At 41.0% G+C, this 18,660-nt stretch overlaps 1 protein-coding gene across 2 annotated transcripts in view; it reads right to left on the reverse strand.

The window, feature by feature from the left end:
* SIGIRR (single Ig and TIR domain containing) overlaps positions 1-17,250 on the reverse strand; it is a 36,435-nt gene extending 19,185 nt beyond the window's left edge. Inside the window, exons 1-3 of one of the 2 annotated variants that reach the window (XM_048483480.1) lie at positions 17,114-17,250; positions 11,688-11,805; positions 367-693 (exon numbers count right to left, since the gene is read on the reverse strand). In XM_048483480.1, coding sequence (XP_048339437.1) covers positions 367-693; positions 11,688-11,781 — 421 coding nt within the window. In that variant the 5' untranslated portion in view covers positions 11,782-11,805; positions 17,114-17,250. Of the gene's footprint in view, positions 1-366; positions 694-11,687; positions 11,806-11,978; positions 12,018-17,113 lie in introns of those variants that run through there. The other variant, XM_048483479.1, reaches the window with a different exon arrangement.
* Between the last annotated feature and the right edge of the window lie 1,410 nt (positions 17,251-18,660).

Raw genomic sequence — 18,660 nt, forward strand, 5'->3', positions numbered from 1 at the left:
AGTGGTGGCAGGAAAGTACAAAGCGCAAAGATATGTTACACATTTATATTGCTGAATCTTATGAGGTCAGACAGGAGGAAGTAGTGGAAGAATCACTTTCGGGCAACAACCAGCCAGTAGCTGTACTAGAGTCCTGGCTCTAGATTCTAGCCAACCAAACACTGGAAGAGCTGCACCTGAATCATATGACTACATGCACTAACTCAGATTGCCAAGAAATTACAAGGTTATTTGTCTAATTAACTATTAAGCCAAACAAGTAGAGAAATTACCTTTCTGGAAACATTAGTATCAGAGAAGGTAAAGGTGAAAGCTTTTTACTCCAGAGTTAAGTTTGTAGTCAACTTCCCCACTCCCTTTACTCACCTGCCATGACCAGACGAATGGTAAAGGAGGCGTTTTTCTGTTCATTCAAGTAGAGTGTGCAGGTGTAATTGCCTGAATCTGTAGCCTCTGAATGCTCAAAGGACAGATATGATGCTGTGCTGTCCAGTGTGCTTTGCAGGCGTCCTGAAGCACTGAGGTTAAGTGGTTGACAGTTTTTGCTCCAAACAACATTAAAGGTTGAGGTAGCCTGAAGAAGTTGGAGGCTCTGCTTATCCAATGGACAAAATAAATGATTAACCGAGTCTTGCTGGGTCCACACAGTGTGATCGTAAAAACGATCTGGGTCCACACAGGATCTCTCAGAGGCTGAAAAGATCATCAACAGAGAAATAAGTTAGAAATAAAGAACTCCAGTTAAACTGCAACTACTCCTACAGTTCACAAGTAAGCTCTCATATCCATTGCAAACCAGGTACAATCACTCTCCAGGCAGTAGATACACATAGGTCACAGACCTAGCTGGATCTATTCCTGATCTGAATTACAGAAGTCATCAAGTAACAGGTCTGTGATGGTGAACCTATGACATGTGTTTTGGGTGACATGCCACCGTTAACCATCACCCAATAACAACTGTTTCCATTTGACTTTGTTTATATTTGACATTTCTTTATATAATTTAACTGTTTATATTTGACGTTTCTTTCTATAATACATAGAATTACACATGATTGGACTATTTTTTTAAAAATAAGTGAATATGTAAAGAACTGTTTCTCTGTTGGGGGGAGGGGGTGACATGCCAGCAGAGAGGCATTTTCTGAATTTCTGACACACTGAGCCCAAAAGATTCGCCATCACTGTAATAGGTTGTCTAGAGAAAGAAAGGAAAAGATGGTTTCTAATAAATACACGAAAACTTGCAAAATGTTTTATTGCAATGGTATTGATGGATAACTAGGGAAAGCATAGGTTACTTTAATTAGTTCTTGAGCAAGTCCAGAAATGTGCCAGTATATCTAGATTGCAATACATGAATTAACCCTGGAGACACATTTCTATGACTCTCCTCTCAATCCATACCACACACACAAACACAGGAGAGAGAAACAGCTGAAGCCAGCTGTACAGAAAAAGGAGACAGACCAAATATAACCAGTATTCTAAAACCCAGCAATTGCAGAATATTATATCCACTGATAACTGCTACATTGTTTGTATATCAGGAAGCTTTCTTGCACATAATAAAACCACCAGTGGTGCTTGATTATCAGGAAATGCAGCACCCACAAATAAAGTGTTTTATAACAGTTAATGTGTCTATTGCCAGAATATCAGTGGCAATAAAGTGTGTTTGCTGTATATAGGTCACTGTTCTCCAACCAGAATTTAACACCATGGATCATGGAAATGCTGGCATGTATCCAATCACCCAAAGTCTCTGTAGAGTGGAATTAAGCTGCTGTCCCCTCCCACTGAAACCCAGAGTCCCTCTCCCAACAAGTTGCTTAGTGGATCCTCAGGAGCAACACAGGCAGGATCAGAAAGTGGCAGAAACTGCTTCAGCCAGTAGACCTGAACACCTCGCCAGCTCCGGATGGTAGACCCGGGCACCTTGCTGGCTTCAGGCAGTAGACCTGGGCGCTGGGGTGGGAGGAATTCAGATTTTTCCACAGGCTCCATTTTCCCTAGATACGCCTCTGTGTTGCACCATTCCTGAGGTTGTGTGATTTGTTTGTGCAGATTTTGATTTTTGTCTATTAAAGGCTAATGAAGTGAAATGAATGAAACTTCAATGCTGACTTACTAAAAATATTTTCGTGTCTATGCATTCTTAATATATCTCTCCACACAATCTTTTTTTAAAATCAATACTTTTATGTTTTGCATGCATTTTCCCCAGATAGCATAGGAATACTCTAGTTTCATAGCAGGGTGCTATTGTAATTGGGAAAATCCAGCTCAGCTTCATCTGAATACTGGATCCATAATCCTTCTAAAAAGATTGTGTCACTTGTCCCAGGCACTTCATGAATATACTTTTCTGTTGAACACCTCTTCCCTCCTCCAGCACTATTCAGTGAACTTCCTTCACAAAACTATGTACGAGTCCACTTTCTCTCTCACTCCGGCCTTTCTACTGTCTAGGAGGCTGTACACAGGACAAGAGGCAGCAGAAGCTGCAGTAGAATTAAAAGACAACAACCAGAGGAGAGGTTTGAAAGAATGATTGTTGCTCATGTTGTATATCTTGATGCCACTTTCAGGTTTAAAAAGCCCCAGGTTTTACATGTTGTTGTATTGTGTCTCTCACCTGCATCTGCTAACAGAGATTGTGGAACAGAAGATCTCCTACCCCAAAATCTTAGATTCATGGGACAGGGCCTAGTGATGTCACACTGATAACAAAATATCCACAATGCTGTGAATTATTCATGTGGTACCTGTAAACATGCATAGGCACAGTCAGGCAGCTTTTAATAAGTTAATTCCCCAAACCTACCTTCCTCTACACACATGAAATAACACAGAAGTTACGTATTTTCAAAACAAACACAAGATGTATTGATCTGTTGGTGACAGATTATTGACTCCCATCTCTAAGTCACGTACCACAAGCAGTTGTGTTGGAAATCTTAAAAGAAGGCATCGTGTACAGGGGCTAGCAGACAGTGTTAAGATTTCAACCTGCTGCACCGAAGGAAGCTGAAGCCAGACGACAATTTTTAACCACATGGCAAGCCACTTTCAACTCCCTTAAAACTATTCTCTATTTTCAGCTTAAAGACTCTGAGCTTCTTTGTGATAGGGTTCACTGTGACAAGAGCGTGCCAGTAGCAGTTTGTGTTGGGGCCTTACAGCTACAACTCCTAAGCACTTTTCCCAGCTGAGCCAGCTCTCTACCCATTTCCCATTACTGTTGTGGCCAGGATCATGTAGGTATCAGGGCTGTGAGAAATTATCTAATCTTGAGATGCATGCACTGCAGCCATCATCACCTCAGTGCTGGTTTCAGCATAAAGTCATCCTGCGCATGTTTATTCCCGAAAAAACAAGATTAGAGAAGTCCAAGCAAACAGATGTGTAGCAGGATGCTACTGTACATTACAACTAAGGTTCAGGGCCACAATCCAACACACAGTTAAACTCTTATGTCTCATTTATTCCAACAGGACTTAAGCCCATTTACTTGTAAGCTAGATCAAGTTTTACCCCTTATTTCTTCCTTGGCATTTTCTAGTTAGTACTCCTGTCTTCTGCTTAAATTAATATATTGAATTCAATGGACCTTTTATGCACCTGACAGTATTTCTGTCAGTCAGTTTAAGTAAATTGTAGGCATTCCCACAATACTATGACTACACTTCCTGCTGTCAGTTCAAATGTTAAGTACCCTCCAGACCATAGCATTTGTTCACATATGTGTTAAGCAACAGGGCTTATCCAGGCAGTTAGTGATCCTGTGTCCTACTGCATTCTAGAGTTTGCACAAAAGACCCTCAAGCCTCCAAAGACCCAGAGATGCAGTACAACACTTTACTGGGTAAATATACTCTTCTGCAAGAGCTGCAGTAGACTGCCAATTCATTTTTAAACATATTGTACTTGGGGACAAGTTCATGAAATTTCAAAAAAGTTAACCTCCAACCAAATGTATTTAGGATCAGAGCCCCAGGCAAGCAATTACAAAAAGATAACAAATGTCTTTATTATGCTGGAAGATGCAGTTAATCCACATGGATTTTTTGTTTGCGCTGAGAGTGAAAAGCAGGTTTTGTGAAAGCCCTGAGTAGCCCTGGGCAGCTATAAGTAACATAAAGAGATTCCTTTCTCTCTGGATCCTACGCATCAACCTGTTCTCTACATAATAATATATACAGCAGGTAAGCAACTGAGCCTGTTTGCTGCAAGACTGTGGGAAACTGGTTTCACAGTCAGGGCAGAAAAAGGCCTAGAAGGGAGAATCAGTTATTGCCTCCATTATTTAACTGTCGCAATAAACTTAAATTAGTAACTATTATGCAAAATTCTTCCTTGCAAAATTCTTCAGTGTTCTAGCGATTCAACCAATATGAAAACACCGCACCAGTGGCCCCACGCCAATCGTGCCACTTATTTATTTATATGTCAGATTTAATATAGGCAGCTGTACTTAAAAAGGCACTTGCTTGCCCCAGGTCAAAGCTCAGATAGACCAACCCACAAATTGAAATAATGAAATGCTTCAGATGATTCATGCCAACGTGCACTTCCTGGTTGATGAACTTAATAATGTAAAGTAAAGCAAAACTTAGGCCTTTTCCATACAAATTGTTTAGAACGCCTCCAGAACATTTTCGATTCCCTCCTTTGCCACAATGTTTATCCACACTCATCTCCTCCAAACATTTCATTTTTTTCCTGATTCACTGATTTGATGCCTTGTCCATCTGTTGAATCATTCCTGTGAATTTTTATTTTTAAATGGCTTGTGAACTTTTATTTTTGAATGGATGTCGTGGCTGTACAGCATCCTGCCAAGCTATTGTACTGCTATACCACTGATCCCATTAATTTTAAAAAGCCTCTTAGTTTTCCAAAATTTACTTCAGCAAGGTTCATTATAGGTCTTCCTACTAGTTGAATATTTCCCCCACTGTGCTGAAGCCTGTGCTGGAGCATTCATTTATCAGTGTTAAAAAGTGAGTGCCAACATGGCCATCCCTTCACCATGTGAAGGAGACATGGTATTACACCAATGACCCTGTATAAAGGGCAACATTAATAAGACAGTGCTGAAAGGGTCTGAGAGATCTTTGGCGACAGAGAATGCATAAAAATGCTGCACAACAAGGAATGTAATCAATTTATCCTGTTAGGAACAGGCACCCTATTATACAAATGCTATAAGAATGGGTTTTACTAAAGAATTAACTTATTACTAGTATTTTCATTTCCTACCCTTTCTCACCCATACATATGCTTTCAAGCCAGAACAGTTTCTTTTCAAGGTATGGCTCACTCAGAGCTGGGATCCAGCAGGTTCTCACAGGTTCCCAAGAGTAGGTTACTAATTATTTGTGTGTGCCGAGAGGGGGTTACTAATTGGTGATTTTGCCACGTGATTTTTGCCTTAGTTACGCCCCTCCTCTCAGCAGTAGCGCGCAGAACTTGAAGCAGTCTAGCAGGAGGCGCACCGGCGTGCGTGGCAGCCTGTGCCTGCGTGCATTCATTTCCCACACCAGGACCGGCGCAGCGGCTGCGTCCTTGCCATAGCCCCGCCCCAGAATGCCTGGCCACGCCCCCATCATGCCCCGCCCAGCCCCATTGGCGCTACGCCACAGTTTGAATCCCATCACCATGGGAACCTGTTACTAAAATTTTTGGATCCCACCACTGGGCCGCTCACTCATACAAAAACAGTATCTATAAAATGTGGGTCAGTTTTGACTGTTGCAACAGTGAAAACTGAACTGAACAAGGCTATATAATGTAAAATGCAAGGATTATATCCTATTTATCAGTCCAGCAGGCAGAAACATTATTGTATTGACACTGTAAGTACTTTTCCCATGGCCAAAATCAACATATGTAAAACCCTTTGTACCAAGGAGGGGCAGAGAGAGATAAGGGTTATCTTAACTTGCAACTGACCTATAACTTTGACTTATGGGACATATGCTGCTTTGACACTGTATCTTGGTGAGCATGAAACACTAGGCCTCAGTGATTACTGAAGCAACAACCTCAAGAAACTTCAAGAAGCCTGAGTTGAAAATTACATTTTTACAGAGGAATAGTCTTCACTGAAGCAAACCATTGTTTCAGGAAGTCACAGGGACAACAGGTGCAAAGTCTACTGCATTACTAAGCATGGATAGCCAGGCCCAGATAAAAAAACTGTTTATACATCAGAAAAACTACAGCTATATAAAATTTGAAAATGTAGCACTCCACATAGTCTTGCAGTTAAATTTCATCAGGTGTGCACAGAGTAAATAATCATATGCACTCAGAAAGTCAGAAACATCATAAAGTTTTGCAACCACAGAATTTACACCATAATTATTCAGTAGAACAGTCAAGGTCCACATTTTGTTTTTTAATAGACAATATTTGTTCCTCCTGATCACACAAAATATGTTTTTTTTTCTACACACTGGGTTCACCCCAGAGAAAGTTAAGTGTAGTTAAATTCCCTTTTCTCAGAGACTTGCAGATCAACGAGATTTACAGGTAAGTTAATGAGCTTAAAAGGGTATAACTGTTTAGGATTTACTGTTAATTTCAGTTAATGGATACAATAGAGAGCCTATTAAGAAACATGCTGGAAAGCATCAAATGAGAGAAAGAATATAGCAATACATATTTATACTCATTGTAAGCAAAAAAAAAATCTGAATTACTTGTATAGAATGTAAAGTAAATACTGGGATACCATTAACTTTCTGATCCAGCAAAGGAGATAAATGCAAGGAAGCAGCTTCAGCTCAGGGGCTCAGTTTCACCAGCACTGTCATGTATCCCTGGACAGTGTTTCAGGTTCTGCTTGAATGCAACAATACCAGGTCTATAGTGATCCAAATGGTCAAAGTTATACAGATATAACCACAGAAGGGAATAATATGGTGGCTTGAGAGGCATCACAGGAGAAGAGGGAAAACCAGAATTTCCCCCTCTCCCATTATAGCTAAAGAGGAGCCCCATGGGGCAGAGTGGTAAGCTGCAGTATTGCAGCCAAAGCTCTGCTCACAACCAGAGTTCAGGATCCCAATGGAAGTCAGATTCAGGTAACCACTTCAAGGCTCACTCATCTGTCTATGCTTCCCTCGTCAGTAAAATGAGTATCCAGCTTGCTGAAGGTAAAGTGTAGATGACTGGGGAAGGCAGTGGCAAACCACCCTGTAAGCAGTCTGCCTGGAAAACGTGATGTGACATCACCATATGAGTCATTAATGACCTGATGTTCGCACAGCCATTACCTTTTTTTATAGCTCAAGTTTCTGCCTTGTTGCGCCCCAGTAGAACAACATAGGAAAGAGGGGTATGTCTATTTGCCCTCCTCATGCTGAATGTAAAAGTCTTTGCTGAAATTGGGGGTATCTTCCTGGTGGTATGCATACCCCATCTCTGATTCCTCCTTATAAAACTTTCAAACTATCAGAGGCTGCCCTTTTGCATCTTAATGGTCCTTTAGAGTGTATTAATTAAGAAGCACTTTCCCATCAGTTCTAATCAATTATCCCCAAAGGACTATTTAAACTGCAAAAATGGGCAGACCATCTGCCTGTTTAAAGAATCCAGAAGGAAAATTTAGCTTGATTACTCACGACTCATGACAAACATCCTACTCTCCATCAAGTTGTAGATGTTGGGAAGCAAAAGGCAAGCAATCGGATTCTCTTCAGCCTAACGGGCACTGTGCAGGGCAAGGGCTTACATTTGGGCTCTGTGTTCAAGGTTATCACTTCTGTCTCCCTATATTTGGAGACGACCAATTATTTTTGTATGTTTAGGTGTTTCCGCAGGAATGCAGACAGCTATCTCTTGCTCATGTGTGGCCTCATTTTGCTACCTTATTGTTTACCAAAGCCTGGAACTACCTACCTTTACTATTAGAATGATTTAGCATAATATACTGGTCTTCTGGGAAGGGATGGTAGCATGGTATAGCCTGATCTTGTCAGATCTTGGAAGCTAAGCAGGACCAGTGCTTGAAAGGAAGCCCACCAAGGAAGTCTCTGAAGAGGAAGGTAACAGAAACCACTTCTATTTCTCACTTGAAAGCACCTTGCTGGGGTTGTCATAAATCAGCTGTGACAGGATTTCACTCACATATTGCTGTTCTGGCTTAAGAATGAGGAAGGTGAAAAAAATACATGGCTTCTTGAGAAAGATCTCAGTATTCCAAACAGTCAATGCTGAAGCACTCCCTTCAGTACCCACCCTTCAGTAGTCTTCTAATAACCAATATACAAGGTTGTACTGGAATAAGTTCAGTAATAAAGTACATGCATTTCTTCCAGATGCACACTTTCATCTATGCTTTCTTGTCTGTATTTGCAAAATTGTTAATGTATAACATATTTCAGCAACAACAATCTACTTAGGACAAAGTCATGGCATCTTGCACTGACAAGAACAATTTCTTCCCATGTAACTGAAAACTACAAAAACATAAGAACATAAGAAGAAAACTACTAGATTAGACAAGTGATCCATATAGTCCGGCAAGCACCAGTTACCCTGGGAGGCCAATACTCTGCATAGAGATTGAGCCTTCCCCTGATGCTGCCTCCTAGCAGTGGGAGCCCAAGGCTTGCTGACTCTTCATACTGAGGTCTGTTTAGTTACCAGGCCAGTAGCCACTGATGGATTTATCTTCCATGAATCTGTCTAACCTCTCAGAAAGCCATTCATGCACATGGCCACCATTACAACAACTGAAAATGAATGTCTTGTTGAGTAAAGGAGCATTTCCTTTTGGCTGCTCTGAATCAATTGCCCATCCACTTAATGTCTCTAAGTATTAGGGTAGAGGGAGAAAAAGCTCCCTCTGTCTCCTACCTTCACTCCATGCTTAACGTTCTCCCTCTACAATGTTCTCCCTTGGTTGTCTTTTTTCTAAACCAAAAAATCCCAGACTCTCTTGTCACTTTGAGTAGACCGACTCCACTTAAGTTGGGGGAATTAGCTGGAGACAGAAAGAACAAGAGGGGGAAACTGGGATGAATAACCCAAGTATACCAGGATTATCCCTGGTGAGAACTCTTAAATAAGCAGGCAGTTATATCATTGAAATAGGCTTTATTAAAGGATAAAAACAGTAAAACAAGGAATATATTTCAAGCAATGAGCATACACACACACAAAGCATACAAGAGCTGACTAACAGAAAGGAGAGGAAGTTGTATACACTTCCCTGAAAGTTTCAGGGAAGGGTGATAGTTACCAGTCTAGAAGGGACATGCAAGAAAAGCAGCGCGGAGGAGGAAAACAACCAGCGTTCCAGGAGTGAAAGGAAAAGCTCACACACAAGTGAGGGCACGCACACGGATCCAGAACACACATACACTATTAACAGCTAGTTGGAAAGCCAGAGACAAAGAATTGATTGCTTTTCTGGGGTTCCAAGAAAAGGATATCTCTGGTCAGGACTCAAGGGAATGCCTGGACTATTTTCTTGAATACAGATTGACTGCTGGGATGGGTGTAGATAGGGTAGCGAATGGTCTGCTCGGGGCACTGATTAAATCACATTAGAATTAGCTGGCTCAACTGTCCAAGCAGGCACACCTTAAGGGCCAGGGCTTAATTTCAGTTGCCCATCTCCTTCCAGCCCAGACGTGACACAAAACATTGAACCCAAAACTCTCTGAGGTGCATCCATTTTGTGGGAGCAGTGTCTTGTTTTTATGCCAATCTTTAGTGCGCATGCCTCCATGGCACCCTTTAGCAGGATGAGAGGTCTGACTGTTTATACTTTAGCATTTCCTCACAGGAAAGGGGCTCCCCTTGATCAGATTGGTTGCTGGTCTTCTGTACTTCTTTCTGCTCTGCAGTTACAAATCACCACCATGACACATACAGTTAACTTAGCATGATAACTGCAGCCACATGGAGAAACAGGCGTCAGTCATATTTGAATAAACAGTTAGGCAAAGTTCACTGGTATCATGATCAGAGGGAAAACAGTAATGCTGTGGTAAACTTTGCATCACCAAATGCCTGAATGTTACAACTACCTTGGTACGTGCTCTGCACTGAATTTGTGAGCAGCTAGCATGGGGTGACTGTATACACCTACGTATACGTAAAACAAGGGAAATGCAAAATTCAAGGGGAAGAGAATTTGCCCATCTGCTGGTCTCCATCATAGTGTTCACCATCTACCAATCCGGTTTGAAAAGTGACTGAGAACATGAAGACCAGTTCTATCACCAGATTCTCAGAATGATGGCTGATTACATGAGATTTGTGATCTTTCTCCAGGATCAAGTTATAACATGCAGCAACAGAAAGAAACAACAAAAAGAAAAGCAAGAAATTTCCCTTATCTCCTATTCACCATAGGGACAGGACATCAGATTGCTGGTGCCAGATTAAGGTTTTAATGAGAATTGTCACATTAGGAGATTGGAGAACACACTGACCTCACATTAAGCCAGTAAAGAATTCTCTGTCTCTGACCCTTCTCTGTGTTCAAGAATATATAGTTAAATTATTTTTAAATCTCAAGAATGTCATGTCACCAACAGCCTTTACAATGCAAAGGTTCAGACTTTCCCACAAAATGTTTAACTGAGCACACAACTATCAATTAACAAGACCTGCAAGAAGTTTACCTTTCCGTCATTCCCAGGAAGCAAACTGAGGCAGCAGGTTTGCATCATGTCATCCAATTAATAAATATTGTTTTGAATAGTTACCATCTTATGATTTCATTAGGAATTGTTATGGAAGAATTATTCATCCCTGCACCATCAAAGCCATGTGTCCCATATTTGGGGACAGTATGTTTGGTACGTAAAGCTTTCTTCACTCAGACAAATAAAAACATATGCAGGCATATGGCACATCAAACAGCCAAGAGGAAGTTTGCTTGCTTCCTAGATTTATAGCTGAACTGCTTCTTTCTACTACCATTTGACAGTTTTTTTGTAAGTTCAAAAGAGGAACGTAACTATGCCAGTTCTGTATGCAACTGCATATTTGATTTAGTGCATAAATAATCAATTTATGCATGGCACAAGCATCACAAGTGGCCCAGGCAGCCAGTGCCTGCAGCACATCTAAACTGCAGAATAAGAGCCCTTAAGCTAGAGCAGAGTCAGACGTGTTGATGTGCCTGTTCAATATTACTCCACTGCTTGCCCCTGAGCCCAACAGAACAGAGGCTAACCCACCCCAAGGCACAGGAGGACACACACTGCAGTAGCAGTATTTCATATTTTGGACTAGGCATATGGTACCTTGGCCAAAAGGATTGGCTACTACTAATTCACTGGCAAACTGCTGCACTATTCATTGCACTGGTGAACTGCCCTTTAGAATACAACTGCCTGGAACCTTCCTGCACTGTGAGATCCCATCTCCAGATGGGAAAGAGGATGGCCTTCCAAATTTAAGTATCAGATATCTCAGAATGGAGAATCCATTCCAAAAAAAGATATTCAACTCACAGGGGAGAAAGTTTACTGAATCAAGCAATAAAGACTGTTAAGGCAAGTGCCTTGTTAAGGTCAGGCAACAAGGACAGAGAGAAGGGAGAACAGAAAGTGAGACCATGAGCCTTTGTTGACAACCCCCCAGCTCTGTGCCTGTGACAAAAACAACCACAAACACACATAACTTGTCATATTTTCCTCCTTGAGTCTCACCTTGCAAAGCTGCTGTTCTTTCCAGCTCCCTCCCTGTGCCAAGAGCCAAGAGTACAGATGTCACAAAAAGAAGAAAGGGCAACTTCGCAGTCATTTTGGCTTATCCACAAGCAGCAGTCTGCAAAGTGGGGGGAAAATACAAGAGAAAGCATTACCTTTTCTGATTCAGGCAGAAAGCTTCAAATCCTGAAACTTCTTTTTCCTGCGTGCTCCCTGACATTAGTCATGTTAATCACATGACTGTCCAAAAGACTGGCATTGCCTGTTTAATATCACCCCCCCCCTCCTTACTGTTCAATCATCTGTCCTCCCTTCAATGGCTTGTTCCACTGCCACTCCCAATCACAGCCTTCCAGGCCTGCACTAGAGAGAGCTGGTGCCTCCCACCGGCTATCATTGCTCCTCCTTTCATTCCACCTGCATGCAATGGGAATAAGAAACAAGCACACTTAAAAAAATAAATAAAACCCGCCCAACCTGTTGGCAGTAAAGCAGGCAACCAGGAGTTTGCTCAGTACAGAGCTGGAAGGCAGGTTGCTCAAGAGCTGTGCAGCTGTGAGATTTGCCGCTCTGTGACACTAACCCAATCAACCCAAACTCCAGCAAAAGACTGCTGCCAAGTTGCTACCACGGGGTAAAAAAACAGGTAAACACCTCTAGCCTTGCTGGAGGGATGTTTTTCCCTGAGGAGAAAACCTGAGACTGCAAGACAAGGTCAAACCTGCATAGCTACACCATGACAATGAACCTAATGACACCACTAAAAATCTCCAAAAATATTTTTGCAACACACGCAGAAGAAAAATACGCGTTCCAAAAGATGCTACAGGCAATCTTGCTAATAAAGCAATGCTGAGAAGGAGTCCACTTGTGGGTGAATTCAAGGAGAGGCAGGACTGTGCTTCCCTGTTTGATTAATCTGAAACAACCCATTTTCCCCTGGGTTCTGCATTCAAAATCAGTGCCTTATTAATACATTGCTGTCTCACATTAACATGCACTGAAAAGCATTTGGTACTCTAAACCATAATGGCTGTATGAGCTGCATTTTCAGGGATACTTTATTTTATGCCCTCTTGAACATGTGCTCCCACAGAGCCAAAGACCCAAGACATTTGGGTGCACTAAGACAAGACAAAATCCAAATCACTCCCCACATGAGGGCAAACATAGATGAAATGATTAATAATGGAAAATTTAATAGTTCTTCCAGATATATCTCTACACCCTGGCTGATAGGCTCACACTACACAGAGCTATTGGTTACCAGGAGTGACAGCAGACATAGAACTTTCAACATGCAAAATCTTCACAGTAATTATGTCACTTAATTAAAATATGCACTGGATGCCACAATGTTGCAACAGTGTCATGATGGGAGAACTCCGGTCCTGTAAATAGAACTGTACAGAATCACCATCCTCCTCTGCCCTGCCCACATCTGCCTTACGCAACACCTCACGCAGGGCAGCTAAAATGTACCGAGCTCACACTTACAGCAATATTCTGGGTATTCTGCTGTAACATATTCCAGAGGTCAAAATTCTGCTCTAGCACTGCATTCCTCTGCTTCCTGTCTGCTTTTTGCCTAGAGCAAGAGGCCATAGGAGCATGCAACTTCTCTTAATATCTTGTTTCTCAGTCAGCATAATAAGAAAAGAGCTACTCGCTGAGAATAAAAGCATCTGAATCAGATTCCAAAATGTTACACAGAAGCCTATAATTGCCTTTCAACCATTGCCACAGATGAGTGGTCAAACTCATCATGGATGTGATGGTCCTGCAAACAACGCCATAGAAATTGTCTGGCTGTTAAAGTCTTGTACATACAGAACAGTCAATTTTGTCTAAAATGTAGGATGCTTGTGATCTGCAAATTAGAATGACCACATCCTCTCTTCACTATATAATGTATTATCTTTAAAGACTGCACTCATTCCAAGGAGTAATCTGATTAATCAATTGGGAGGGGAGTACAGCTAATTTACTTATCAGCATTAATCAAGAAGACACTGACTAAAGATGGTGATACAACTCACTTGCATTTACCAGTTTTCACACAGCCAACCCTATGGTTAATTTTTGGCAGCATTTTAAACGGAAGGATCAGACATGTCACATCTGGCAGGTTTTTCTGTTCGCAGCATACATTGTATTACATTTTTTGTTCCTTTTTTCCCCCTCAGAGAGGAATGGAAAATAAGGGCTGCTTATATATCCCTTCTTTCCAACAAGGCATCCAAGACAGCTCACAGTAGTAAAACTATTAAACATAAAAATCACTTATGTGGCAGAAAAAAAATCAAAATAAGAGAAATGGCAGCAATAAAAATCAAAAGAAACCAAGATTAGAGGGCAGCACCAAAACAGATAAAAGCTCAGCTTGACTTATTTAGAAAACATGTATTCCACCTCTCTAGAAAATGTGTTTGAGGCCTCTTACAAAATAAAACATAATAAAAACTAAAAAGTCCACTGTGAAAAATCCAAGCAGAGAATAAAACAGCATAAATACTGAGCAGTTTAAAATGAGTCTTACAAAATAGTTCTTGGGTGAGAAGCAAACTCTAAAAAAAATACATTAAAAGACCAACACCTTAGTTAAAAGTAGGGGTAAAAATAAATGTTTTGCTTTGGTATGTAAGGGTCACATTTGATGTGATGTTTTGCCATGAATTGGGATTCCAATAAGGCTTTCACGCTGTCACAGTCTGGCTGAAGCTGTTGGGAACTGCCCAAGTGCCACAGGATCCAATTTTGGATCTGGATTGTGGCATGAAGGAGAGGAGATCCCACCGTACCCCAGTCAAAGACCGGGCTCAGTGTGGCTTACATGCCATCCTTGCCCTCTCCCAAGTGCAGGTTTTTTAACACAAAACAGCTGCAGGGACTGTTGGGAGGCTTTTGTGCATGTGTAGTTTCTGGACAATTTTCAAAGGCTGCCCCACATAGAGAACAGTACAGTAATCTACCCTGAGCGTAATCAGAGAATGAGTCACTGTGGCCAGATTATGCTTTCTGAGGAATGCCAATAGCAGGCATATTAGGAAAAGTTTCAAAAGATGCTAGGTGACACAGAGTAGACCTGAGGCTCCAACAGTAGATCAGTAACCCCAGGGTTCAAACCTGCTTCTTCAGATGTCAACTGAAAAAAACAGGCATTCATCTGACATTTAAAAGAGACTACAGTGCCAGGCAAAGCTCCTGTGGTATATAGTTCCACAGACACAGTGCCTTCACAGAAAAGTTTATTTCTTTAACTGCCTTTCACCTTCAGTTCTATGGTGAAGGCATCTGGAACAAGCACTCAAAAGACAATCTTAAGGAAGTGGCGGGACTATGTTGGCTTTTAATTGCTTTTTAAATGCTGCTGGCTCCCCAATAATTATGCCATTTAAGTAGCATTTTAACCATATAAAGTGTGACATGGCATTAATCTAATTCACTGTCACACGCATACTCTGCGCCCTAAGGGAAGGACAGGAGATCTGAAGCCGAGAGAAAATGGTTCACCATGGCTAGTTGATTCATTTGAAATGTCATCTTAGATAAGAGTCTCATAATTGCCATGGAAAACCCAAAGACACATCAGTGGGTTCTAGATCAAATCAAGTCTAAACTTTCCCCAGAAGCTAAAATTACTAAACTGAGGTTATCTTACTTTGGCAACTTTATGAGAAGGCAAGAGAGAAAGGAAAAGACAATAATGCTAGGAAAAACTGGGGGCAGCAGAAAAAGAGGAAGACTCAACATGAGATGGATTGATTCAATCAAGGAAGCCACGGCCCTCAGTTTGCAAGACCTGAGCAAGGCTGTTAACAATAGTACATTTTGAGGACACTGATTCATAGGACCATCATAAATCAGAAGCCATCTTATAGCACTTAACATGCACACAATTAGCCTGTGTTTGAGTGTTCCAAGTGTATAGTGGATCATACTGGCTTTGGACAATCATCATATCATGCTTCCTTTCCATAAAATTTTGACATTTTAAGAAACACGGCTTTAGAAGAAACAGGATAGCTGGTAATCTGTGAGACTGGGATAATTTTCAACCAGGTTCCACCTCACCGGGCGGGGACTCACATCTGTCACCAATTTCATAAAATCCACAACTTCAGAAGTCATTAAAATATTTCTGTGTACATTGCTGATCAGTACAGTATCTATCCATTATGGGCACTAATGCTTGCAACCATCCTACCCCCAAGGAACTCAGAAGTACACATTTGGGGACATTTCCATATATATATATATATATATATATATATAATTTATTAACTGCTATTATTTTAACTCAGAATCTTGTCAAATTCAGTTTTCATTTGTTTGGAAAGTTCATAGCACTCAAGAAACTAGGCAGATCTTAGCAGATTAGCAGATAAGACTACTTATGTAGACTTACATTAAAAAAACTTCTCAGTAGACTACATAAGACTACGTAAAATTAAATAAATAAAAATAAATACAGGCTTCTCCTTTACTCATAGATTCATTCCGTCAGTACAGCTACCAGACAACCCTGATACCCTAGAAACCAGACTACACAATTTCAGCTCTGCAACTGCTAAATGGATCAGTTGTATTTAAACTATTTCCACTCCCTGCCAATTATTCTAATACATTGAAATTCAGTTTTACGGGAATAGTCTTCAACATAAAATTCCAAATCTAATATGTTCTCCTAATAATCACATAATATTTTAGAAATGGGAAATCAACAGTATGTACAGTACAATTTTAAACATGATTGTGCTAAAGTAATCCTACTGCATTCAATAAGATTTATACTCCATTAATGTTTACGAGATTGCTCATTAGAAGTGCATAGCTCTGACTGGATTGTCCTTTTTTCCCATTAAAATAACAAAACTGAACCTAAAAGTGTGTAATCCATATAAGTAGAATGAAAACTAATTGATCTTACTTCCATATAAGTAGAAATGTACATCCTATTTTAATTGAATTTAAGAGAAAACAAAGGCTTTAATTCAATGCCCACTTATTTGGAAGTAAGTTCCTTTGAATTAAGTGTAGCTGACTTCCAATTAAACCTGCATCATATCCACTGGTAAAATTTTTTTAAAAAACACTGGCCACCTAAATAGGTTTACTCATAATCCTGTTAAGGTCTTTTCAATGAGGCTTAATCCCAGGAAAGTGCTTTTAGGATTTCACAGTCAAGGGAAAGTATACTCCATAAAGGAGTCATCCTGTAACGTCATTGCTTTAACAAAAAGCACTTCTCCCCAATGCAGGATACTACTGGCTGATTACTCTCATCATGGTATGGTGAACTGGGACAACGCCTATTCCTCACGAAAAACCGTTCTTATACTGTTAGATGTGAAAAAGTAAGAATATTGTATATACTTTCTTGGACCACAAAGGAGAAAAAAAAACTAACAAGAGCGGCCGCCTACCTCCAGTCAAAGAAGTCAAATCCTAACTGGCCAGAAGTAACCTATTGGCCGAAGCCAACCCCTTGGTTACCGAGGAAACAAATACTTTTCACTTCTTTCTTGTTTGTTGCCATGACAGCCCGTAGACTACGCTCAGGTAGACCAAAGGGCGGCTCTTCACACCTTCTTTTCTGGGAGTTCTGGGTAATGCAGTGCGGGAGCTTCCAGTCCAGAGGATGAGATTTCTTGAAAAGACTACATCTTCCAGCATCCATCGACCTCCCTTGTTGTTTACGGGCCAAACACACCTGAACAGGGTTAGGTTCGGGTTTGTGTGTTTTTTGCAACGCAGACGGAAGAAGGAAATAGCCGTTACGAGGGGGTGTCGCGAACGGCTTATTTAGTAGGGGAGGCTGGGAAGTCATGCTTTTGAACAGTTAGGGTGACTTAATGCTGTTTTCTTTCCAAACAATTGTAGGATCAAGGTTTGGTTATTATTCGGCGCTAGCCGAAGATCCCAGAAATGTAGGCAGGTTTTTTGTTTGTTTGTTTTCTACCTTATCAAGGTGTGAGTGCATCAGACCTACGTATCAGCACTGGGTTGTTATATTTTATTTTGCTGGTTCAATTAATGTACTAAGTTAGATGCCTGTATAAAATGTAGAGTAAACAGGGCTGCAATGTGACAGAACATCCTCGTTTTTATGTTTTGCGAGTTTGGGACTAAGATTAGATTGAGCTCCTCGTTCTCTTTCTGATCAAAATGAAGTGAAAAGGAGGCTTTCCTACAACTTTATTTTGTGGATTGTGACTACCATTTGGAGATGTGAAGGGGCAGGTGCACCCATGTACACAATGTAACAAGTCAAAAATTGGAACTGTCACTGAACCCATGAAGAAAGAGGATGATTATTACATCTGCTTAGTTTTCAGTTCCATAAAATTAAATGGAAGTTCATTGTTTAAAAATAAAAAACTCCTTGTTCCACAACATCCCAATTCAATAGTGTTTTTGAAAGAAAAGCAACTACTACAAACAGAGTGCTTTGTCTTTGATAGATTTTGGGGAGGGTGATAAAACCTATATAAGAGCAGACCTAAACCCCACCCCCTCCTCTCTTTGACTACCAGCAAAAAGACAAATGCAGGATAGCATCAAGGAAAAGATAAAGGCACCACATGCTGGGTGTAAGGGGGGGGGGTACCCTTAGGGGGGGTACCCATAGTCCAAACATATCCCAATGCACCCCTCCTCTCTTTTACTGCACCTCTGGGTTCGGGCTTGGGGGGCATCAGGGCCCCTGGGGAGCTTGTGCCTCTGCCCTCTTTCAGCACCAGCAAAGAAAAGGGACACTGAGTTCTTCACATGTGGACCAATTTGGAAGGGGTGGAGGAATTAAAACATTTTTCCATCCTGGGGGGCTCTTTACCGCTACTTTCAAGAGCAGGTTTCTGCCATAGGCATAATGTATACATACTTGGTTATGCTGTTGCTGCTGCATAGCATAGCTGCTCTCATCTCCATGAGTTAGAATGGCAGAGTATGTCACTATTTCTTTTCCCTCTCT

This window comes from Sphaerodactylus townsendi, linkage group LG02 (assembly GCF_021028975.2).
Source record: "Sphaerodactylus townsendi isolate TG3544 linkage group LG02, MPM_Stown_v2.3, whole genome shotgun sequence".
In the NCBI taxonomy this organism is placed as follows: domain Eukaryota; kingdom Metazoa; phylum Chordata; class Lepidosauria; order Squamata; family Sphaerodactylidae; genus Sphaerodactylus; species Sphaerodactylus townsendi.